The sequence below is a fragment of the Centruroides vittatus genome, unplaced genomic scaffold (assembly GCF_030686945.1).
Source record: "Centruroides vittatus isolate TY-2023 unplaced genomic scaffold, ASM3068694v2 contig_299, whole genome shotgun sequence".
Classification (NCBI taxonomy): Eukaryota; Metazoa; Arthropoda; class Arachnida; order Scorpiones; family Buthidae; genus Centruroides; species Centruroides vittatus.
The window spans coordinates 693,093-719,137 of record NW_027121909.1 but is presented as its reverse complement, the minus strand read 5'-3'; the positions used below and the strand labels follow the sequence as shown (position 1 = coordinate 719,137).

The following is a 26,045-nucleotide window of genomic DNA, read 5'->3' as shown; positions in this document are numbered from 1 at the left end:
TTTGTAATTCACTGCAAATGTTAATCAGCAGTGATTGCTGATTTAAAGATGAATTTGCCTATTGTCAAATAGATGCTGAATACAATTACAATATCTGATTTTGATCTTTTGAATGCTGCTATTAATGAGGAAAATAAGTAATAATTTGAATTTTTAGCTTGTCTGACACAGTGTAAAATAATAAAATATAAATATGAAAAACAATAATTAGTCTGTGCAAATAGAATAAAATATTAAAATGCATTTAATGTGTAAGTTATTGTAAAATTAAAAACAAACAATAGTGTAAAACAAAATTTTACAAACAATAATTAACTAATATGAAATAAATATATATATGAGTAAATATAGGTTTTAACAATAGTATGATAAAAATATTTATATATAAATAGAATAAAAAAAACAACAAAACTAAATGTATATCTAAGCAAATCCATTAAGTAGTAATATGTATATTTCTTATATATTTATCACTTGTTTAGTGATTATAGATCCACTGTACTGTATATACCTAAATGCAATAAGATTAGTATTTAACATCATTAAATGTTGATAAATTACAAAATTATTTCTAATTAATATTTATTTTGAAATTGATGTGTGTTTATGACAATTATTTTGCTAAATAAAATTATTTTTAGTATATAATAATCCACAAAATGATTGGTATTTAGTTTGTCCTTGTGATGAGGAAAGAAGCTTTCTCCTCACTAGAAAATTTTTTTATCATGCTTTTTTTCTAAATTTTCTATTTTTATCTAAATTGAAGGCTCATAATGCTTACACTTGCAGTTCTGAAAATAGGACTATATGAGATTCTGAATTTGCAGTATTAAATTTATTTATTAAATAAGATTGTGTTACTGAAAAATTAAAAAAAGAATAATTGTTATATCTATTTATCTTAATAATTCACAGTATTAATAATCAAATAGAATATATTAATATTAATCAAACAATCTACATCATTACTTGTAACTTGAATTTCATTTATAGTTATAGTCAGTCTTACAATACAGTATAAGTATGTTGTTTAATATTTTACTCAAATAAATTTTAATATATATTTATAAATTTGAATTTTTTAACTATTATTTAATTATATTATGAATAACAACTAGAAAAAGTTTTATCATATGATGATGATATATTGTGATATTAATTAATTCTTATTTTTAAGTTGTTTGTTATTTCATGTGAAATGATTTTGTAAGTATTGTGTTAACATCACTTTGTATCATATCAGTTATATTGTTGTATCAATAGATATAAAAATTTTAAATGAAAGAGTAATATACAAAATTTTCATAATATAAAATACAAAATTTATTACTATACCATAAAAAAAATTACTTATTCTACTCGTAGATTTACTTAAAAAGCAATTATTTGTTAAATTTTTTAAACCAAAACCTAAAAAATTCATTTATACAAAGTATGTTTTATTATGCTTAGATACTTATTCAAAAACAGGAATTGTTTTTCTGGTAGAAAATAATGGATAAAACTGTTACACTGTGCTAAAGTGTAATGTTTTATATTTTTAAAATTTAAGAATTAATGAGAAGACATGAAATGAAAATTCAGTTCATTTTCTGAATATACAATATAAAGATAGTAAACTCTGGCATACTAGCCATTTATCTAAATAAAGATATATGAACTTATCATAAATCTAGTCTTGGTTTCACTTATGAAATTAACTTATAAGCAAAAACTTTACTCTAAATATATATTATTTGTTTTTAGTTTTCAGTCATAATTTATTGTTCAGTAAATATTAAAATTTATAGTTGAAAATTTATGCAAATTTTTTTATGCTTTTGTTTCTGATAACTTATCAACAAAAAATGTATTTAACTTTAAAATAATAAACTTTATTTTGATTTCCTCTAAGTATATACAGAAAATCAATATAGTCAATTTTCTTAATATAAATAATTAGAGAAATTATACTGTATAGATAGTTTTTATACAATACTTAAATTTATTAAATCAATTATTCTTAGAATATTATGAATAATTTATAGTTAAAAACATGATATTTGCTATTTTTTATATTATGAAGCATTCAAAAATTATTCAAAACAATAACAAACTTGATCTTTATATTTAAGTTGAAGTTAATGTTCTTTTTTCATAAACTGGTTCATAAAAACAAAAAAAACTACAGCTTAGTGGCATTAGATTGAATTAATACAGCTAACATTGAAATAATATAGAGGCTGTAACTGCTTAAATTTTGTTTACTATTTAAAAAATAAGTAGCTGAAATTGAAATAATTATGAATGCTACAATAGATAGAATGAATGAACAGTAGATGAATGAAATAATTATTCTTGAACATACTATCTGAGTTCAATACCAAGTAATTTTTACAAATTTATTATATTAAAATATTGAATTAATGTTTAAGTTATTTAAAACATTTTTATGTACAGTAAAAGTTTGTTAATCTAGAATGATAATCCAGCATTCTCTTAACACTAACTGCCATGAGGTACTATTTGTGTGGCTTACTAAAAATTTCTCCTGGTGCTTCAAGGTACAGTACAGTACAGTACAGGTTTGTCTCAATGACTGATTATACAATATGCTCTGTTGACTACCAATAGTACTCAAGGAGCATTTCTATAAATGCAGTCTAATCAAAAATAATGCAAAACAAACTTGTACCACCCTGCAAGTGAGGCACAATATATGCAACTCAACCTGTATATGTAAATTCATTTATTTAAATTTTGAGGCATATTGTACCTAAATCAAAACTTTCAAATTAGCATAAATATTTTTAAAAAATCAACTCAGAGCAAATTTGGATTTTCTGATATGAAAAGAACATAAATCTGTAGAAAAAAAAAATGACCAGGGGACATGAAGATTTTTTTTCCAATGGTGGTGGTTAATGTGTTAAAAGTAGTCAATAATCCAGAATTGTCTTAATAATCCATTAATTTTAAATTGTGTTGTAGTGGTCCTGGGGGGGAATCAAAATGAAGGTGGGGAATGTGTGGCTTGCATGTTACAGCACCTTGTTTTTTGTTGAGTGCTGTAGCATGCATATACAGTAAACAAATTGGAAGTATACAGCAGTGTGTACTGGTACAAAATGTACAGTAATATCTGCAATATAACTTATATAATGTATATAACTTATTGAATTGTGTGAAAACACAAAAACATTCAGAATCCAGCATTTTTGATAAACTAGTATTGCTCTGGTCCTGTGTGTGTTGGATTAGTGAACTTCTACTAAAATTAAATTATTTTAAAATATCTATGTAATTGAGAATGCTTTAACAGTTAATTTAGTAGGTAAAGTTAGTGTTATGAAAGTGATAATTTTTGGAAGTAATGATTACTTTTATAGTTATATTAATTTTTTTTTTGTTTTATAAATATTTAGTGCATCTGGATGTCCATTGGCTAACAAAAATAAAATGAGGCATGAAACTTTAGGAAATGATGGCAGACCAATCAAATCAGAAGGAGTAAGGTAAGATGGTTTATAAAACACATGTTGAAATTGAATGTACAATATTTTGGAAAAAGAATTGAGTTAATTTTATCCATTTATTCAATGGAAACTTTTTAAAATGAATGTTACATGTCATGATCATCACTTCACAAACACTTTGACCCATATTCACATGCACATGCCAATTTTAAAATATGTTCAATCTTGAGTTAAATTTTAAGAACGTTTTTTGCATTCTATCTATTTGAATTTTAAGCTGATGATGATCTAATTTCAGAGGAAAACATTTTGTCATATAATTTTGGCATCCAGAAGCAAGCATTTGAAATAGTTTATTTACATGATCATTATAAATGTTTGTTAATAGAAGGATTAATACATTGCATCAATAAATAATTGTAAGATGAATTCATTATCTTCTTGTTTATTTTTTGAGAAATTTTCTGGTTTTAGCATTATTTTTTAGTTATATTATATTGTCAAATTGAAAATAATAGATAATACAACTTATACAATTATTCTAATATCAATCTATTTAATTGTCAAGAATTAAATAAATTAATATTTTTAATTTGAGAGAAAGGAACTCTTAATTCTCTTAATGAGAAATTCAGAAGAAATAACATGACTGTGAAGTTGCTTGTAAAGAATGCATTTTTAGGATGTAATAACAATTGGAATTATTGACAATCACAAATCAAGACAATAAGTTTATTTAATTTTTAATTGTGATTTGCTGTACATATCAAATAAGATGAGTATAGTCATTATCAAACCAGGTGCTTTGAAAATTATTTTTGCTATTTGAAGAAAGCTGTTTTTTAAATCTATATTGGAAAGTTTTTAGAATTTTTTATTTATAAATATCAGTACATATATACGACAGATTTTATCAACATATATGTTGACTACTACTAGCTTAAAACAAGAATGAAAATTAACATTTATTTACTTTCATGTTTTTCTGCTATATATATATTTGTTACTTATTCTATTTGAAAGGATCAATACAAAAAAATACGTAATGAAACGTGTTGGTCACAATTTGGATTCAGGAAAAATGTTTGGTCAAAAGAAGTAATTATAATGCTAAGATAATAATGGAAAAACATCTGGGCTACCACAAGTCTGTATATCTCTGTTTTGTGGATTTTGAATAGGCATTTGACAAAGTGAAGCACCAGAAATTATTTGAGATCTTATGGAGTATTGACATAGGGAGAAATATTATTAAATACATTTATACTTATCAGAAGGCATCTGAGAATTGACATTGATTACACAACATGATTCTCTGTAGAAAGAGAGTTGGGACAAGGATAAGAACTTTCACTGACTATATTCAATATATACAGAAAACTTGATAATAGACACTTTTTTGGCCTTAAGAAAAACATTATGATGGGACATGTACCTACGTGCCTGCTCAAACCTTTTCATTTTTTAAAACATATTATAAAGAGGTTCTGTAATTAAATGGGTAACTTTAATGCTACATTTCTTCATAAGATTATATTCTGTTATCTCTTCCTTCAAATTTTTGGCAATTCAAAACACTTCACCAGATTTTTCAAGTGTACACTCTGTTGGTTATGGTTCAGTGTCTTCTTCTATAGATGATATGATATGGTCTTCTAACTCCTTGTTTGTCAACACTACAATGTTTTTCAATATGATCTATCACTTCTTCCTCTATCATATCAACAAATCCCTCACCATCAATTCATTTTGCTATGTGAATTCTCTCTTACTTCTGTGTCAATTCCAGGGAAACCTTTGAAATCATGGACAGCATCATTCCAGAAATTCTTCCAGTATGCTGTTATTGTTTCTGGTTATAATTCACCCACTGCTCCTTTAATGAAAACAATTGCATCAGCAACAGTTAATGATTTCCAACAGTCCATAATTCCCAACATCAGAAGTGGCCTCAATCATTGCTTGAATCATATCAAACAGCTGTCGAGTATGTGAGGCTTTGACACATTTAATTACACCCTGGACAAGTAGCTGAAGCAATCGGGTAGTATTTGTGGTAAAAATAGAACTTCAAAATTTTCATCTTTGATGCTGAGTGATTGAGAATGATGAGGCACATTATCTGTTTTCAATAAAACCTTAAATGGTAACCATTCTTTCTCCAAATATAGCTTCACTTCAGGAATGAAGCATTGATGAAACCTTTCAGCTAATAATATAGCCAAGACCCATGCTTTGGAATTGTGCTGACAGTAGATAGACAGATATTTTTTTATTTTTCTTTAAGAGCACAACAATTCTTTCCTTTGTAAACAACACCAGTTTTTATCATATGTCCAGCCACATTGCCATATAGTACCAGAGTTCATCTATGCTTGCTTGTTTTAAAGCCTGATGCATTTTGCACTTTTCTGGATATAGGTCCTCTCAGGCATCTTTTTCAAATGATGATTTTTTTTGTCGTAATAATTAAAACTTGCTTAGGATGATAGCCTTTCTCCTCAATGATTCTTTTTTAACTCTGATGGAAACATGGCACCAGCATCCTCATTAACATATGCAGCTTCTGCAGTAATTTTTATATTTTTTAGATTAATTCTAGCTTTGAATCTTTATAACCATTCCTTATTTTGCTGTAAATGGCTGTCCTCTGTGCTGTCTTGTGACTGAATGTCCTCATATAAGCTCAGTGCCTTTTGCTGTAACACATTGTTGTCAACAGGCACTCTTTTTCTAATCATATCTTCTACCCACAAATTTAATACTTTTTCCATCTTGAGTAATACTTTATCATGCACTATATCAAATATTTGAGGATTGGGGTTGCAACAGAAAAACTGGAATGAATTTTTCTTCCTTATGTCATGTATCAAAGATTTATTTTTTTCCATACAACTTGGCAATCTCTGCAAACCATTTTTTTTTTTTAATATTTCAATCATATTGAAAAATTTTACTTTCTCACATATAATTAATACTTCACATCTTCTCTTGGGCTTAGAATCCATTTTACAGGTTATTTAAAAATCTTACTTGAATAGTCAAATGAAGAAAAAAACACTATTTAATTCAGTAAATCAAACAAAACTAAATAAAATTATGTGCTGCACAAAAAAAGCAAAACGAATATCACATCAAAGCAAAATTTGATAAGTTTATAAGTTTACCTATATAGTGCTTGCAAATCACAGATAAATGAAACTGTTGTTGCTGAGACTGCAGATACAGTTGTCTCACTGTACTGTAATCAATATTATGATGTTATTTTGTTACAACATATTTTTGCATTTTTTTAATCATATATTCTCTTACTTTCTTTGAAGTTTGATCTTTAAATTCAAGTTTGTTTGTAATTATAATAAATTATTTTTTAGTTGTCCCACACCAGGTTGTGATGGTAGTGGTCATGCAAATGGCAGTTTTCTAACACATCGTAGCTTGTCAGGTTGTCCAAGAGCATCTCATGCTATGAAAAAAGCAAAAATGTCAAATGAAGAAATCAATATAACAATAAAACCAAATCCAAGTAAGTATAATTAAGTAAAAGTATTGAACATTACTAGAGCGATGATAAAATTTAATTGTCAAAGTTGTCCCTTCTGATTTTTGTGCTGACAGAAGATAGACAGATATTTTTTATTTTTCTTTAAGAGCACAACAATTTTTTGCTTTGTAAACAACACCAGTTTTTATCATATGCCCAGCCGCATTGCCATATAGTACCAGAGTTAATCTATGCTTGCTTGTTTTAAAGCCTGGTGCATTTTGCGCTTTTGTGGATATAGGTTCACAAAAGTGATTCCCTTCTTTATTTGAGATCTTCAAAATGCTTCTGTGATTTCTTAATCACACTCAAGCCATTCAGTTCATTATTAAGAGTAAAAGTTACAGAAGAAATTTTATTAAACTCAAATCAAACATCTATTGGCTTTTAAACTCAAAAAGTCTCAAACTGTATAAAGGTATTCAATAAGTATGAAATAATGAGAATAGAATGGTCCTATCTTGAGGAAACCGTGTTTTGTATTTTCGTTTCTTTTCTTTTCTTTCGAAGACACAATGTAGTGACGTAAACTTAAACACTGGGCGAATTTTTCATCCTTTTTATTCGGAGAATAGAATGGCTTTTTATAGACAGAAAATCATTTAAATAAATTTTTGTGTCTTCATATATAATAATTATTATTACCGTATGTCTCGGCAGATAAGACGAGGTATAAATTTTCGTCAAAGTTTTATAGTTTTAGCATATATCTGTCCTATAAGACGACCCCCAAACTATCAACGGCCTATGAATTTAGTTTAGATAAGCGATCATCATCTGGATAATAAGATGATAATACTGTATAGCGTATACGGAATTATGTCCTATTCGTAATTTTTCGAATGAAGAAATTTTATTTTCTGCCTTGTTATTGTTGCAAATGTTCACACTGATTCAGGCACCTTGACTATTCACAAAACGTCGTATGGGTTATTCTATTTTGTGGACATGCCCTACTCTCTACTAGTAAATAATTACGGTTTGTCCATTTTTTTATAATGGTTTTAATGTATATAAATTTAATCTAATTTTTTTTTTGTATCTGTCCTATAAGACGACCCCAGATTTTGGGGGCCTTTTTTCATGATTCAACTATCGTCTTATCTGTCGAGATATACGGTATTTTAAATAAGGTAAATTTTATAAATAAAATATTCTTTAATATAATAAAATAAGATATGTGAAATTTATTTATGATTTTAAAAATTTTATAAATTGATTGAAATAGTTTTGCTGTATGAACAATTTATATATTTTGTAAAAATAAAATTCTACATTTAATTAATAAAAAAAGATTATAACTTTAAAATAATTTAAAATCTGATCTTTCAAATGATTAATAAAATCAAACTCTTATGTTATCTACAGATTAATAAAATACAATTGTAACATTATGTCACAGATAAAGTGTATAAGTTAATGATAAATAAAAAGCTTACACATTGGTAAATTATAATTTCTTATTTATCATAGATATATCTATTATATTATTATTAAATCCATATATAGTTGATCAATTTTAAATATCTTTTGCTTGAGAAATTTGTTCTTAGGTTCAAGATTTATATTAGATTTTATATTCTTACAGAAGATTTTGGTCCACAGTTTTACTTATTTATTTATTTTTTAAGAGAATGTCTACTAATCTAATATGCCAACAAGAAAATTTCTAACTGAAATAGAAGAACATGCATTATCAATCATACCCATTGTGTAACAATTTATTTTACAGTTTGAGACATAATGGTCCTTCTCTTTATTCTTTCTGATTAGAAGATGTAAGAATAATTCCAATAGAAATACTTATATCAATTTTTTTTTTAGCTTTCTGATCATAAAGTTGTGAATAATGATAGATAATAGTTTAAATGTGAAATCTAAAGTTTTCTGTGAATTTTATATTAACATGAAAGAATATAATTTATCTTTTATATTAGAAATATAGCATTCCACTGGAAAAGTTACAATAATATTATTGCTCTTACAATCTATATTTCATTATCTCTGTATCATTGATAAATTCAAAGCATAAGCTAATATGAGTATGATTTCAAGTTCAGTTTTATATAATTGGTATTATTATACCTTTTATAAAACAAAGTTACAATCAAATAGTTCAATGTTAGAATTGTATATTTTGAATTTAAATGTGTAATTATAAACACTTTCATTACATTTTTTGTTGCTGTTAATATATTATGATTTGATAGGTAAATGTTTTCCAAGAGCAATATTAGTATATTGAAAGTTTTTATAGTTTGTTTTTATGGTTTCTTTTAGTACACAATGCATTGAGAACTGTGATTCCATTATTTCAAAAGCTTTCTTCTGCTTTGATAAATAATTTGCTGAATGCTCTTTTTATATTGCAGCTGATGATGATATAGTTTTCAAATCTATATTTAATTTATGTAGAATAATATAATAATATTCATATAGTTTATGAGATATTTGTTCTTTGTAAAATAAAACTTATGTAAATTTTTAAATATATATAAATGATTTTTATTTTAAAAAAGAAGAAATTCATCATAATATATACAGTATATACATACAAATTTGAACATAATGACTATCTTAATCCATGTATGAGATGAATTACAAAAAAAATGTATAAATTAGTGTTAATTTATGAATTGCATTTTCTAGACTAAATATGTTATTTTTACTTTCCCAGCTATTATAGAATATAACACAAAGAAAGTATGGTGATCAGTTAAATTTTAACCTTCCAGTTCCATTTTGGATTTCTTGATCTTTTGACATTCCAGGTACCCAAAAATGTAAAAAAAAAAAAAAAAAATACAAATACAGTGGAACCTCACATAACAAGCATAATTCGTTCCAGAGTCTTAGTCATTAAGCAAAACAATTTTTTCCATAGAAATTAATGTATAATATAATAATGCATTCCACGCCAAAAAAAATGCTCAAATGTTTTATGTATAACATTTATTAAAAACAAAATTGTACAATATATACTGTTAAAGAGTGTGAATCATCATCATCATTTCTTCTAGTGCGGAATGAACTATCCTGGAATGAGAATTCAATTTGCAGAAACAAAAAAAAATCACAGCTAATATGTTTGATAAACACTCTAAATGATATGCCAAATTTTTGGGTTATGTAAATGCTATAATTAAATATTAGAAATTAATTAATTTGACTAGAGGAAGGCAGTTATGTTTCCATCTTGTATTAAATTTAATAATTATAAATAGTTAATTTTTAATTCAGACATTTTTAAAATTTAATTTTAAATTTTGGAATGGTCATTAAATTTAATGACCCAAGAATTTGGCATATCCTTTGGTGTGTTTATTATATAACGGGCTATCATTGTTGATGTTTATAAGTAATATGTGTGAGCACAAGTTTGGAAAAATATGTGATCACAAGTGACACTAAGATGCTAGCGGAAGGAGTGCTAAACACAGACTGATGGAGCATGCCACATGCACACAATTTGGGACTTCCCCTCTCCTCATCGTTTGTTATGCGAAATATCACTCGTTAAGCGAGGCAAATTTTTACAATTTGTTTTGCTCGTTATGCAAAACACTCATTGTGCGAGGTGCTCATTAAGTGAGGTTCCACTGTATTTGGTGTGTATGTATTGGCATCTGTTATAACTCAGGATTGAATAAACCAAAAATTTTGAAACTTGACAGGATTATTTCTATATATTGGGCACATTGATGATATTAAATCTTGATAGTTAAAGGTCAAGGATACGGGGAAATAGAGGGGAGTCATATCTTGAGTGGAGACAATTTTAAAGAAAGTTTTACTCATTATTAGCATTTATAATTTATGTAAAAACTCATTCCTACCTCAAAAATAAACCTTTTGCCTCTTTATAATACTTAATATAAAAGTTATTTTTTAATAAAATCTCATAAGTGGTGCCACATATAATTTTGTAAATTATAAATTCAAGAAAAGTCATCCAAGAGTCCTTACCAGCTTTTTCAATATCACAAATTGTTAGGAATCATTTGAGAAATTTTGTTAACATAGTGTTTTTCAGTCTAAATATTTAAAAACACTATGTTAATCAAAATTATTTCAAAGATTTACAAGTTATGAAGAGAAATATTATGCTTAATGATATGTATATATCATTAAGAGAATTGAATTACCAAGATATTTCGGATGTTTAAAAAGCTGTGTTGTATATAATCAATCATATGAAAATAAATTGAAACAATATGCTTGTAAATTTTAAATGCATTATGATTATTTATAGATTGCATTTTGAATGACTCACCTCACATTGAGAAACTAGTTATTTTTAGTAACTGAATGCATGTGCTTACTAAAGACAGTTTTAAATTCATTTTATTAATTAAGAAAGTATGGTATCAAAATATTTGGGTTTTAAAATGAATTTTTAAACTAAGAAAACTATAATATTTAACTTTCATTTTCAGATATTGAGAGTTATAGGTGAGTATAAAACCTTCAAAATTAAAAGCATGTACACTAATCTGTTGTTATAGAAGTTAGATTACTTATTTTAAAAAATACAGGATTCACTGCACATAATATACACAGGTTTTCCTATTGAGAGAATAGAAATTGGATTACGTTAATTTGTTTTATTGGAACACCAATAAAACAAAAATTAGGTGTAATTATAGATTCTGAAAGATTGGAGTTTAATATTGGATGGTGGTTAGGTATATAGAATTCATAATTTTTGTAGTTTGATCATTATTCTTTATATTCATTTGTAATTATTGAAGTTTAAAAGAAAAATTAAACATTTAATTTTATTTTATAATTAACTTGAAGAAACTGAATATCATTTAATATGTAATCAGATATTATGTCTTATGTATATATACAAAATGTGTAAGGTGTCAAAATTTTTTCAAATGTAAATATTTTCTAGATATTTGATGTATTTAAAAATAAGATCATACTTAGTTGCATTGGTCTTGTGAATAAAAAAGTCTATTATATATATAAATTAAGATTCTAGAGTGAGTACTGAAAACAAAAGCCTCTGGAAATATTTCACCAATGAAATACTAATAATAATGTCAACATTTTAGACAATAATTTCATTCCCAGTTTTAAAATACAGAGTTCAATAGTGTACCGATATGTAATATAAAACCATTGAGATTTGATTGATAAATTTTATAAATAGTTAGTAGACTTACCTTTGTTATTAGTTCTTTATAGTACCTTCATTAAAACCTTAAATTAAATTGTTCAATAGTAAATATTGTAAATTATGAAATTGCAAAGAATTGTACATGGGTAAGTGCTGCCAGATATTTAAAAAAAGTGATATAAAATAGAAAAAATCTAAAAAATATATTTTTTCCAGAAAATAAAAAATGCTAACATTTTACAGTCTGTTAAGAGGTCAATGACTTCTTTTGAAACTATTTTAAATATTTTTTGTTGTTTTTTTACTATTTATAACCTGCTGAACATTGCTGGCATTAGAAACAAAATTTTATGGAAAATATGACTTGGGAACTAATAAAACCTCAGATTTTGAGAAAATCTGTTATCCCAAAAATTTCACCTGAAATATAAAGGGCAATTTCTTTATTAGGAATTGAACTTCAAAACACTACTCATGAAAAGCAATATGACATTCTGGATTGATGTTATGAATGTTTTAGAACTCACAATAAGTCAACAAAAAAAGGGGTTTAAATGTGGAAAATAGGTCTGCAATGAGCATTCAAGCGCAGTTGGCAAAAATTTTGAACAATAAGAGTGAAATGATAACTGAAGCTATAGCAAACTTTGTCTCATTCTTTTTAATATTACAGAATACAAAAGTATTTCTGTTATAATTACAGAATATGTGTAAGGTGCACATATAGATTTTCTTCTGAATAAAAAAGAAATCTTACTTCCTAAGCTATCACAAATTTTTTTATCCATTACAATAGTAATTCACACTCCTACTCTTTTAACAAAAAAAAAAGGACATGTCTAATAATAGAATAATCATTTTTCATTATTACTTATTAAAAACTGATCTCATTCAATTAAAATAGTTTTTTAAAACTCTTATTGTTAATTATTTTAATTTCTTACCTCCAAATATATAAATATAAGGTTTTATAGCTTTCTGATTTATTTTATTATTGTGTTTGCATGTATTTTGCTTTTTGTAGCTCTTATCGTTTATATTATATTTCTATAATATTAAAAAAATACACCTACAAAAAATACACTTACATAAAAACCAGATAACCGGAGTGGTTAGTATTAGGGTCGCAAACGTTTTCGTAGCCCCGTCTAGGCTCTTCTATAATATTTATCCTCTAATATACATTTTCTAACTTGTACTCAAAATTATTAAAAAAAATAATTAACATAATTAATAATTTGAAAATCATTCTAAATTCAAAACATAAAACCATTTTAACATTAAGTTAGTTTAATTTAAATGTATTCTGAAGGAGAAGATAGAAACATTCAAAAATATTAAGTAAACAAATACTAAGAATAAGTTTTGCAAGAGCCTAATTTATCAATTAAGTTTTTATAGCCTAGAATAATTTCACTGTTTGTTTTAAAATAACTTAAACAATTTATAATAATTTGTTTACTAAAGATAATACAATAACACAATAAACAACTTCTACTAATAACACTGTAGTGCGTAACACAGAGACAAACTAAAAACCTTGAAACCTTGAAAGGTTTTTAGTCTGTGTCTCTGATAATACAATATCTCATTACAGTGAAGTAAGAAATTTTTATGAAAAAAAAAACAATAGAAGAATTTTATATTTTAAAAAATCAAAAACAAATAAATTATTTCCAGTATGATAAGAAAACTAATATTTTAAATATAATTTAAATAATTTTTAAAATTGGAGCATCTAAAAAAATTTTTTAATAAGTTTATACAAGTATTACTTTAAATCATATTTCGTATTCACCATTCAAAATATGTTAAAAGAAAATAATTAATTTTGTATATTGTTTTTATTAGTTCATTATTTGTATTTTTAATATAGTTTAACCAAATGGATTTTGAATGTCAACAATTTAATTTGTCACTTTTGGGTTAAAAAATAAATGTATTTTGTGATTTGAAAAAATACCTTGTAACATAGTTTTTTTACTACTACTTTATAAATGAACTAATTAGTATATGAATGAACTAAATACTGTAGTTCATTTATATTTAAATACTACTACATTATATTAGATTAAAACAAATATACAAATAAATATATGTAAGTATTTAAATTATTGTTTAATATTATAAAGTTATATAGTTCTTTGTTAAAAACTTCATGTACTATTTTTTCTATTAAAATTTAAATATTTTTGATCATGAATATTAAATCTCATTATCTAGCTGAGATGGAGAATGATGCTGATATCAGAGCTTTAGAAGAAGAAATTTTGGAACTTCAAGAATACAATGCAAAAGTTGAGTCAGAAATGATAAAATTAAGAACTGACATAACACAAATGGAACAACATATTCGAACAACAGAAAGAGTGAGTAATTTTTAAAATATATTTGAGGAAGATATTATTTATGTCACAAACAAATAGAGCTTTTCAGATTAAATGTAGACAATAAACAAACTTTTTTATTTATAACATATAATCTTAATCTTAGTTAAGAAGCACTTTATGAGTTTTATAATTGTGACAGATTATATAATTTATCATTGTTTATTTTGATATGTAGTTTTATATTGTAATTTTATCATAAGGAAATTTCTTCATAAATGAATTTGCATCTGAAAGTTAAAAATAAAAATTTAAGCAACTTTAACAAAAATATTGGCAATTTAATGTAAATAAAGTTGTATAACTAATGATGTTTTTTTTTTCAAATGGATATATACAGATATGTTTTTTTGTTTGATATAGAAAACTTTCACAAACTTGCAATCACATTGATACATTAGAAAGTTAGCTTTCTGTTAAATTGTTCTGTTTACTATTTAATAGTTGTTGGTAGTCAGCTCACATTAATATGAATTGTGAGTGGAACAGCAATTAGTTTGCTTTATTGAAAATTCATATTAACAATTTTCAGGGTCAAAGTCAAGATTGTATAATTTAGGGAGTTAAGGCTTAATAGGTGATCAAAATCTTTAAATTATATTATTTTAAATTTATTTAGTAAATAGAGTTAAATAAAATAAAATTTATTTACAAAACAAATTAATGTTCTAAATGATTTTTAAACCAAACAAAATAAGGAGACAACAGTATTTATTATTTAAATGTGGAGCAGTATATCAGTGGTTAAACAAAACAAAGCTAAAAGAAATCTGTTATTTTTTCTGTTGAAGATTGATTGAAAAATTAGAAAATTCTTTTTGGTACCAAAAGAGTAAATAAGAAGCCAAATTTGGCATCCTCTATGCACTCCTCAATATTTAAACTAGCATGGGTTTGCATCCATTTAAAGGGGTGGGCATTCACAAACTTTAATCTCTATTTTCTAAGTACAGTAGAATGGTTTACTAAAACCAGATGTTTGAATTTACAATTGGAGGTCGAACTCGTCTTTGCTTACTAGGAGAAGAAAATCTATTCAATACATTCTTAATATAAATTGTTGTTTATATTAAGGATGTATTAAATGTGTTAAAATAAAAAGAAAAAATATAAATAAAAATTATATTTTTTATATCATCATAACTCCTTATTCCTAAACCATACTTCATATATTAAAATTTTATATATTTAGATCTCAGTTTTATGGATATATGCTGAAGATTGTTTAAATTAATCAATAATTCAGAAGATTGAGTTAATACTAAACTATTTGTTAATGAAAAACATGACTTTACTAAAAACTATTTTGATCATATTCATGTATTTTAATAAAATGCATAAATGTAATTTCATAACAAAATGATACAGCAGCTTGCTTTATGAAACAGTAAATATAGCAATTTTTTAAATTTAATTCATATTATAATTTGTTTCTAATAGTATAGTCATTTAAAATACTTCTCATGTGATGATAAATTTTTCTTATATTGTAATTAATAAAAAATTATGGTGAAAATATTATAAATATTAATATGTATTTTTTTAAATATAAAATGATTAAACTAATGATAAATTTAATTTATTACTTTTATGAATTTATGAAATTAATTATTTTAATATTTGATTTTTTCAATTTAGGATAATCAATCATTTGCACAGAAGACAAATCATTTATCTGAGTACTATGAATCATTAAGAAATAATTTCATTTCCTTATTGGATCATGTAAAAATTCCAAATTTTGATGAAAAGCCCAATGCTGATAATTTTGATACTTATCTTAATAAACTTCAGTCTCTCTGTATGGATAGTTACAGAGATGAAAATAAAACTGTCTTTAATTCTGTCAAACAAGCACTTCAAGATTTTACTATGCCATTGTAAGTATTTTATTATGTCTTGATTTTAAAATTAGGCCTATAAAATTTAAGAAAATATAATTTTTTTACCTTTATGTATTTGTTTCATTTTCTATGTGACTTTAATTTATTTACTTATATTTAATTCTAAAATGTTATTTTTATATTCAGTACAAAATGTTATATCTCAAGCAAGAGAGAAAAACAGAACAATCTTGAATAGAGAGAAAAATAATAGTTTTTTGTGTATGATTTGTTTACACGTGATCAAATGATTATGGATTATATTGTGTATTTAAATATATTTTATCCCTCTTATATTTTCAGAATTAAAAATACTGTTTAAAATAGACTAGTACCCAAAAACTCCATAATACATTTAAGGTCACAATTAAGGAGGCTTTAATTATCAACATGATTAAAAATTCATAGATTAAAATAAATCACTTAGATAAAGTTTTTTTGTAATTTTTATCAAAATGTACGTTGTTATTCAAATTTTAATTTATAAACATTATAATCAAAAATTATATGAAGGGTAATTGAATATTAGAAAAACCTAATTCAAAAAATAATTTTTATTTGTGATTTGAATATGAATTTAGTATAAGGGTTTTTGATTTCTTATAAATGATTTTAGTTGGAATTTTATCTATATTTAACTAATATAGATGCAATAAGATTGATGATCCCATTGCCATTAGATCAGTGTAATAAGTAAAATGGAATCTTGCAATAGTGCTCAGCTGGGAAACTGAAATATTCAAGGATAAATCACGTCCAGTGTCATGCAAGAAATCAATCTCAAGATTTATTGCTTGTCATTTCATTTTGATTATATTTTCTTTATAATACACAATATATTTTATGGCAAATTCATTAATATGCTAAATTACTCAATTGCTTCTTATAATATGTTATGTTTAATAGTTGCCATCTAGCACCAAAGATTTTTTTCTAAATTTTCATTCTTTCATTAGGTGAGAGTATAATTTCTATATATAAAGTTTAACCATTTGGTTATTTGTCTGTTAATTTTTCATATTTCTTTCATCCTATATGAATAATTATAAGAACTATCATCTATCTGTTACAGGATATGAAGACAAATATCATTTTATCTTACATGAATCATAGTTTTTAGATGAAATTTCATCTCTAAGAAAAACTTTACAATGCAGTTCATTTAATTCTAAATGACATTTCTTACATTAACAAAAGAAATATATATAAATCTATTTAATGTGTATTTTAAATAATAAAGTTTTAATATGTTTCATTAGTGCTATGTTATGGAATAAAAACTGAATACAAATACTCAAATTTACAATTTATATAACAAATGAAATTTTATAAAATATTTTTTCATATTTAATAATGCTTTTGTTTTCATATTTCAGACATCCCACTGACTGGGTGAGATCCTGAATGTAAGTTTCAGCAAATGTTGTTAAATGCCCTGTTTGTGATACAGGGACATTGTTAGAAATGTTTAGAATTCGATACAAGAATTTGTGAGACATTTTGCACAATTGTTCTGTAGTTGAAAAGTCAAGACATTAAAATCGATCATGGTGTCGAAGATTTTTGAACCTAAGCTTTGCTAGAATTTCTTTGGTGTACTCTACTTGAAAAGAACTGGAGACATACGATATGTACATTCATGATCTTTGGGGAAATCAGGTGAGGAGCATAAGGGGATTCTCCTATGACATTACAAAGTGCATACATGTACATTTAGCTACTATCAACTGTTATGAGAAGTGTAAATTGAAACACAAAAAGAGAAAACATCAGGGATGTCGATTTGTTTTAGCATCGTATGAAATCAAACTTTAATTTCTGGTTTAAAGCATCATCTATGGATTCTGAACAGAGAGAAGAAAATACGACTTTGCACAGTCTTTGAAATCCACCACCAGATTTGTTCAAATCATTTAATAGCACTTTAGATGTGTCTCACAAGAAACAGGTGCCTGCATTGATACAATCTGCCATATTGTTGGACCATAATCTCTCTAGTCTACTGGTTTGGTTGTATAGTTATTCCAGCTACAAGTCACTCCAAGATTCATAACTAGTGTATTCTAGCGGCCAAAACAATATCTAGTATAGGCTCGTTCGACTAGCCAATTAGGTATTAAGGCATTTACTAGCTATATATCTTGAATGTCTTTTGTTATTATTGTACTACAGTTTCTAGAAAAACTTATGCACTCTTCATTTTAACCAATATCATAATATAATTGATAAATACTACTATAACCAATATACAGTTTGGTAATTGAATGACAAAATTGGTCTTCTAAATGGATAATTGATGATAAGCTCTCGTTCTGAATTAATACGTTCCATTTGAAAAATTTTAATCTCCATTCATCGAGAATCGGATATCTGGCTATACCTTATTTTACCTTCATGATGTATCTATCTTCATGATCATTTTTGTTTTGCTATTTGATTATTGATCATGCTCATTTGTGGCTGGATTGAGACCTAGTGCCCCTTCACACTTAGTGTTGTGTGTCAAGATGATCTACTGTTGTAATTTTTATCAACAGAAATCATCCCACTATTGTAAATGACTTTCTTTGTAATATTACAACATGGAAATCTAGTGTTTAATGTACAGTATTTGATTTTAAAAAAAATAATTGGAGGTGTTTGTGTTCAATGAACAAATTGTTGCTGTAATTAATACAGGCTGTTTATCTACCTATCTTTCGGCATGTAAATTTTTCATGTTTTTGGAATATCATCTAACAATTCTCTTGAAAGTAACGCATTTCAAATTGCCGAATTATAAGTAAAGTTTTGTGAAATGCTCGATTTTAAAAAGAATTGTACATCCTGCAAAAAAATACAAATTTTTAAAAATTTTAATGCACACCAATTAGTGCAACTAAAGACAACATATATATATATACATACATATATATACATATATATTTAGTTATTTATTTAATGAATTTTGGTAATGAAATTTTATTCCTTTTTTATTTGTTGATTTAAAAATATATAATTTATTATATTCTAATTAGAAAAAAAAAATTTTTAATTTTACCATCTATATAGTGACTTTGAGCAATAAAAATTTTGCATAGTATGAAGTTATTTATTAAAACTCTCAGTTATATCACTGGCACGATACTTAAATTTTGTCAGATTTAATAACGTTTTTATTGAAATGTATAAACGGTTTAAAATTTTTAAATATATCATTCAAAAGAAATTATATCAAATTTTATTATTAAATATTCTTCGTAGTTCATCGCTCTGTTCTGTTTGAAGAATTTAACAACGAAGTTCCACGAGACATTCGTGACTCATTCGATCGAAAATGGAAATTTTTCTCAATAAAAAATAATTTATCTTTTAAGGGATCAATCTTGAAATTTTTGAGATAAAGGAAATAAGTTGTCAGTGATATTCCGGTATAGCCTATGTAATATGGAAACAAGAAACAATTGTGTATGTTCGCGAGTTCAACCAGAAGTGTCATTATCTATTTATTGTTTCATAGTTTTTAATTTAAATTGTAGATAATGTGCTTTGTAGAAAGTCATGCTATGTTCAAAGCTTGATTGCACCTCCAATCAGCTGTGTAATATTGAAAAACAAGAGCAGAAAATGACTTTTTTTCTTTTGTCAATTGGTGTCTGTCTGTTTATTAATCTAAACACAACTACAAATATATAACTTAAATATTTTATTTTCTTTAAAACTATGATGATGATAAGAATCGGAAGAAATTTCTACAAGCTAAATTATGATAAATTACGGAATCTTTATTAAAATCGACGTCGACCTATATGTTGCCCCGTCTAGAAAATCGACATAACATTGGAAATACGAAATAATAGTATGTTTACGCAAAAAATATTGGAAACAAATATGTAATGCTTAATAATGGATTATCATATAAAGGATAAAATAATATGGGTAATAGATGTCGCATGTCAGGTAACATTTGACGTTTTCTCATACGACGTATAAAGACTTTCTATATGTTAAGTTCCATTTTGTTGTTGAGCATATGCTCAACAAGAAGTAAATCAATGCTTAAAATTAATGTCCCCAGATTATTTTATCTAATTTATTATTTTTTCCGCAACTTTTACGGTAACATTCTTGTTATTTTAACATGAAAGTATATAGGTCTATATAAATACTAGAATTTGAATTATGTTAAAGTTTATCAGATTACCGAGAAACAAATTTTATAAGATGCTAATAATAAAGATTATCGAGATAAAAATTTTTGTGTCAGATTTAAATAAAATTTAAATATTTAATTAGAATTGGAATATTCGATGAAATCAATTATAAAAGTACTAATTAACAAAAATATAATTAAAGTGGAAAAACAAGTACAGTCAAACCTGTTTTTATGCGGGGGATAGGGACCGCATTAAAAAAAACGCATAAAAAAAATTCGCACGAAACTTCACGAGGGGCTATAAAAAATAGTTTTCGCAACACAATTTAAAAAATATTTTTTTATGCGGTGAATAGGGACCGCATAAAAAAAGTCTCACATAGAAAATAACTCAAAACCGTACGAAATAGAATTTATTGACAACAGATGTCAGCACTTGAGTGTATCGTCTGGTCTATCGTCTGTTTTACATATTTTTATCCAGGTGGTGTTTTGTTGACTTAAAAAGTAAATAATTTCATTTTTCGCATATTCATGCAATAATATTACTATAATAAGTGCATTTATGCTATAATAAGTTTATTTAGCTATAATAAGTCAACGTCAGACATGGACGGCCGGATGGCCGAGCGGTAAAGGTGGCAGCCTACCGCTCTGGGGGACCCGGGATCGAATCCGAACGGGTCGAATAATCCCCAGGAATTTTTCGGGGGGTGGTCCGTTCGGATATGTCGGGCCCCGTCCCTCACCACCCGGTCGCCCCATTGTGGGCCTGGCCGAACCCATAATGGGCCTACTAAAAAAGGCCCTCTTAGTGCCCACAGGGCGGAAAGAGTTAAAAAAAAAAAAAAAAAAAAAAAAACGTCAGACATGACGAATCGCACGAGACTAGTCGCCAACTATACAGCACAAATAAAAAATCTCGCAAATTAAAAATTCGCATTAAAAAAATCGCACAAATAAAAATCGCACATAAAAAGAGCGCATAAAAACAGGTTTGACTGTACTTAGAAGTTAATTATAAAGACATATTTCGAATCAAAACGTTCTAAAAATATTTAAATTATCCTTTTTGTTATAAAATAGGCTTTGATTGAAACTGTGGACAGCTTTTTTTTTTTTTTGTTTTTACAAATAGATTAATTTCCTAAAATTAAATTTGTTTGATAGTATCCTATGTTAAACTCATTTCTACAGTTTTCCAAGCAAAACTAATATCTGCAATTCTAACTAGATAATCTAAGTTTGATTCATATAATGCGGCTTTTATCGAAAAACTATTCAATCTCTGAAAGGGCCCCGAAAGCGACAGTCTACCGCACAGTAGATTATCGCTAATAAGGCTTAGCCTCCAGTGTGATTGCTTATGCGCTTGTTTCCACAAAAATGTTATCAACACTTATGTTCACACATCTGTTTTCGTGTTGGGTTTTATTTTTGTGTATTGGTTTACAGCGCGCTGTTTTATTTGCTCGCCTCCCTCCAAAAAATCAGTACCGAAAAGGTCATATCATTTGTTGTCTTTAAGACTCTTTACCTACACTCTCAGTAATCCGGCGCACTCGCTAATCTAACAATTTGATTAAATAGTATTTCAAACACATTTTCGGACAAGTACAGCACGTTAGTGCGTATCAGAATATTCAAATTCAGATTGAACGATAGAAAATATTACAAAAATAAAAATAAACTTGATTTTTTAATTGAATTAAAAGCATCGATAATCGTCCAAAACATAAATGAATCGATTTTTCGAAATAATACTAATACAGAACGCCTCAGGGGAAAAGAAGCGAAACTTACATGGATGGTTTGAAAGCTTGGATTCGGACATAGGAAATTGTTAAGAAATAAAATCAAAATAAGAAAATCGATTATAAACTAATTTGAATAAACTGTAAATTTATAATTTAGTATTTTATATTATCACAAATAAAAACAGTAAATCAATGTGTTCTTTGTATGTACTGTACAGTAGCCATAACGTTATATCGCGCTTGTCCGACAAAGAAAAAGAGAGATATATCCGAATCCACGATATAACGACGGGTGTCAAGTCCCAAAAACGTTTTAAATCTATACTTTTTGTATATCTTTACTTGTAATGCGCTACGGAATGGACAAGAATCTAGTTCTCTGGTAAACATTAGTTCTAAATTATGCCGCTACGGCGAACAGCGCCAATCGTGGCAACTGGATTTGTCTTTGTTTCAATGTTTCGTTACCTTTGTTGAAAATGGAATGCCATACAGTATATGCAATTTAAAGTACAAGCATAAGCAAAGTTTAAGCAGACATATGAAAGAGAAGCATAAAAGGAAAGACTATAACAGGAATTATGAAGTTATAAAATTATTTAAATGTAGTTTGTGTTCAGGTGAATTTCATTTAAAGAAAAATAAAAATAGAAAGAAAAAAGAAGTATTGTTACACTTCAGAGAGCTACACGATATTACTATATCTAATTATAATCAGAAATTAATTCGTTTAGTGATTTTAAAGAATAGAAACAAATATGAAGTCCCAAGAAATTTTTCGGGAAATGGTCCGTCCGGATATGTCGGGCCCCGTCCCTCACTATCCAGCCGCCCCATTGTGAGCCTAGCCGTACCCATGATGGACTTACTAAACGAGGCCCTCTTAGTGCCCACAAGGCGGAAATAGTTGTATATATAAACAGAAATATGAAGTGGGAAATACCGTTAAGTACCGGTACATTATAATAGAGAGGTTGAATCGCAAGTACAAACGTTAAAGTTGTACGGGAAACAGAAGTACACGTTTGACGTTTTAAGTCCAAGTAAAAGACGTTGCGGCGCTTGTTTACAACATCACGTGACTCGGTAAACGTCGCGCATTGACTCATGGGAAATTTGTTTAAAAAATGGCGGATACATTTAACATCGATGGTTACCAGCGAAGGTAAATAAACAAATTCAAAAACAAACAATACAAACAAAACAAACAAACAATATAAAAAAGTTTAAAAGTATTTATAGGATGTTTAATAACACTAAATAATTATTTTTAATTAGCGTTGTATCTCCTATCTCATACTTTTGTGGAGGGAAGTAGTGGCTTATGTAAATTCGAAAGCAGCTCGAAAAATTAAGTTTTAGAAAATTTACAAACGTATTACGCTGTTGATGGTAGAAGATGCCGTGGAAGAACAAACCTATCTTAAGATAAGCTATTATGAAGACAAATATATGTAAATTCTGTAGGCACTTCGCATCACTTGTTAAAAAATTGAATAATTAAATAATTTCCGGATTAAAATCATCTGTTTCTTTACAATATTATTCGTAAATGCTTAAATAATCATTATTTTAATAAAATAGGTCATAATTTTAACCCCAAAAACAAAAAAAATGAAGTTTAAGCCGATCGTCTACTCTCCATTCTAGGCGTAGCAAACGCCATTATCGACTGTATGAAATTGCCAGATGGCGGTGCTCGTCCGTCCGCCGTTCACGTTTTAGCTGAATATGTGCGCCTCAACCTCTATTATAACTGTCTTGTATCGGGTAGTTGGGCATGAGCTTATAGGCTATATCGCCCCGTGGTAAAAGTGTGACGTAATTGTCATGTAACAGTAGTTATATAAGTTTTATGATGGTCGTTACACGGGGAATAAAGCCTTCAGGGAGGTCTTTTAAGAGTAACTGACCTCTATCAGGCGTTACAGACGTGGAGAAAACCTAGAAAACTGTCATAGATCATAAATTTTAAGCCTTCCTGTGTTTTATTTTATTCATAATTCTATATTGTAATTTTACAGTATTAATTTTTGTAGAATAATTCATTTTTTAAGCAAGGTTAAACAATTTTTTATCTATTCATAAATTTATTTTATTTTCACTTTTAACTAATAATTTCGAACAAAGCATTTATAATTTTTAATTATAAATAGAAAACACAAGTATTGTACTATATCGGTATATTTTAAACTACGCTCACTACATTCCATTTTATTTAACGTATAACGAGTTCAACAATGTTGACAGAATGTTACCCAAAAGATAAGGCTTGTAACTACGACTGAAACTCACAAACCAGTTTCCGCGATTGGAGCTGTTTGCCGTAGCGGTATAATTTAGAACTAATATTTACCTGGGAGCTAGACTCTTGTACCAGTTTGTCTTATTGTTGTAAAGAAGTCCTTTCTGGAAAGACCTTTTTTTGGTCAGTAGCATTTTAATATCCTGGTGCTTGTTATACATCTGATAATATAGCTAGATAGCAGGGGCAAATCCTGACCAAAATTTTAGGGCATACTGAAAGTTATAATAAGAATATGGCCCACCAGTGGCCAAGCTGCCTTCGTACCCTGAACACTGGTGGGTTCGCGCCTTGCTCGGGCTGGCTGGCCACGTGGAGTTTTCCGGGTTTTCTCCACGTCTGTAACGCCTAAATAGGGGCCAGTTTCCCTTAAAAAATCTTCTGGAAGGCATCCCCCCTAGGCAGATCGCCCAAGTGTTGCGTTGCCATAACTTAACAAACAAACATATAATAAGATTAATAAGCCTATCTCTAGCACTAAACAGTAGGCAGAAACGTTATTTGGTATGAATAAAAAAGTATGGACTATTATAAAGCTCATTATATTTACACATGAAATATATGAAATATAATGAAAAAGTATTAAAAATTTATGATAATAAATTCAATTTTTGTGGGCCCTTGACACTGGGGGCTCAGGGCTTAAGCCCTATTAGGCCCTACGTAGATCCGCTCCTGTACACAATACATGTATGCTGATTGGATACTGCAAGCTTTCGATACAATCTGGCCGTTAAATGCTTCGAATGACGTCATGCGCGTGCACTTGTTTGCTGCGGCAAACCACACGAGCAAGCTATCGAGTTCCCGCAAGCATCGCACTGACAAAACGGCTAGCCGCTAGCTGTCAACGTAAAAGCAAACACAAATGATAAAAGAGTTACACATTAGAATAAATTATTATTGGCATATTTGTTCTCATATGAAAAATATATTGACAGTCAAAACTTTCTCTTAAGCATGCGGCGCATGCTAAGCAAGCCCAGAGAATTCGTCCCTGCTAGATAGTAAAGTTTGACTACTGTAGTGCAATGTCTGAGGAAGGGGGATTAATTCAGGATCTGGAGGATATCATCAAAGAAAAATTATTAGTAATCAACGAGTGCATTGAGGGCTCCAGAAATATGCGAACGGAGCTCAAGGGAAAAGCAATACAGTCTGGCAAGGATGGGATTCCTGATCCAGATATCCTGTTCCTGGATCAGGAACCCCATAGCTGCCAGACTATGTATCGCTTTCCAAAGAAACTTTCATCAAGTCATTCATTAGCAGAGGAAGAGAATAGATTCTCTAGACAGACCCCAAATCAATCAGCTTAATTCCGAGACTTTGTCATATTCCCTTTATTATAATTTTAGCTTACCCATAAAATAGAGGGCCTGGGACTCCTATTGGTGTAATTGCTTCTTCATATTCATGAAATGATTCATTGTTTATTGGGTCAGGAC

At 27.5% G+C, this 26,045-nt stretch overlaps 1 protein-coding gene across 1 annotated transcript in view; it reads left to right on the top strand.

Moving 5' to 3' along the window:
• Positions 1-16,666, top strand: part of LOC136972617 (myelin transcription factor 1-like protein) — a 149,054-nt gene extending 132,388 nt beyond the window's left edge. Inside the window, 5 exon segments of the mRNA XM_067267195.1 lie at positions 3,408-3,497; positions 6,833-6,984; positions 14,354-14,499; positions 16,156-16,397; positions 16,548-16,666. Of these exon segments, the coding sequence (XP_067123296.1) occupies positions 3,408-3,497; positions 6,833-6,984; positions 14,354-14,499; positions 16,156-16,397; positions 16,548-16,599 (682 nt within the window). The 3' untranslated portion in view covers positions 16,600-16,666.
• Positions 16,667-26,045: the final 9,379 nt, after the last annotated feature.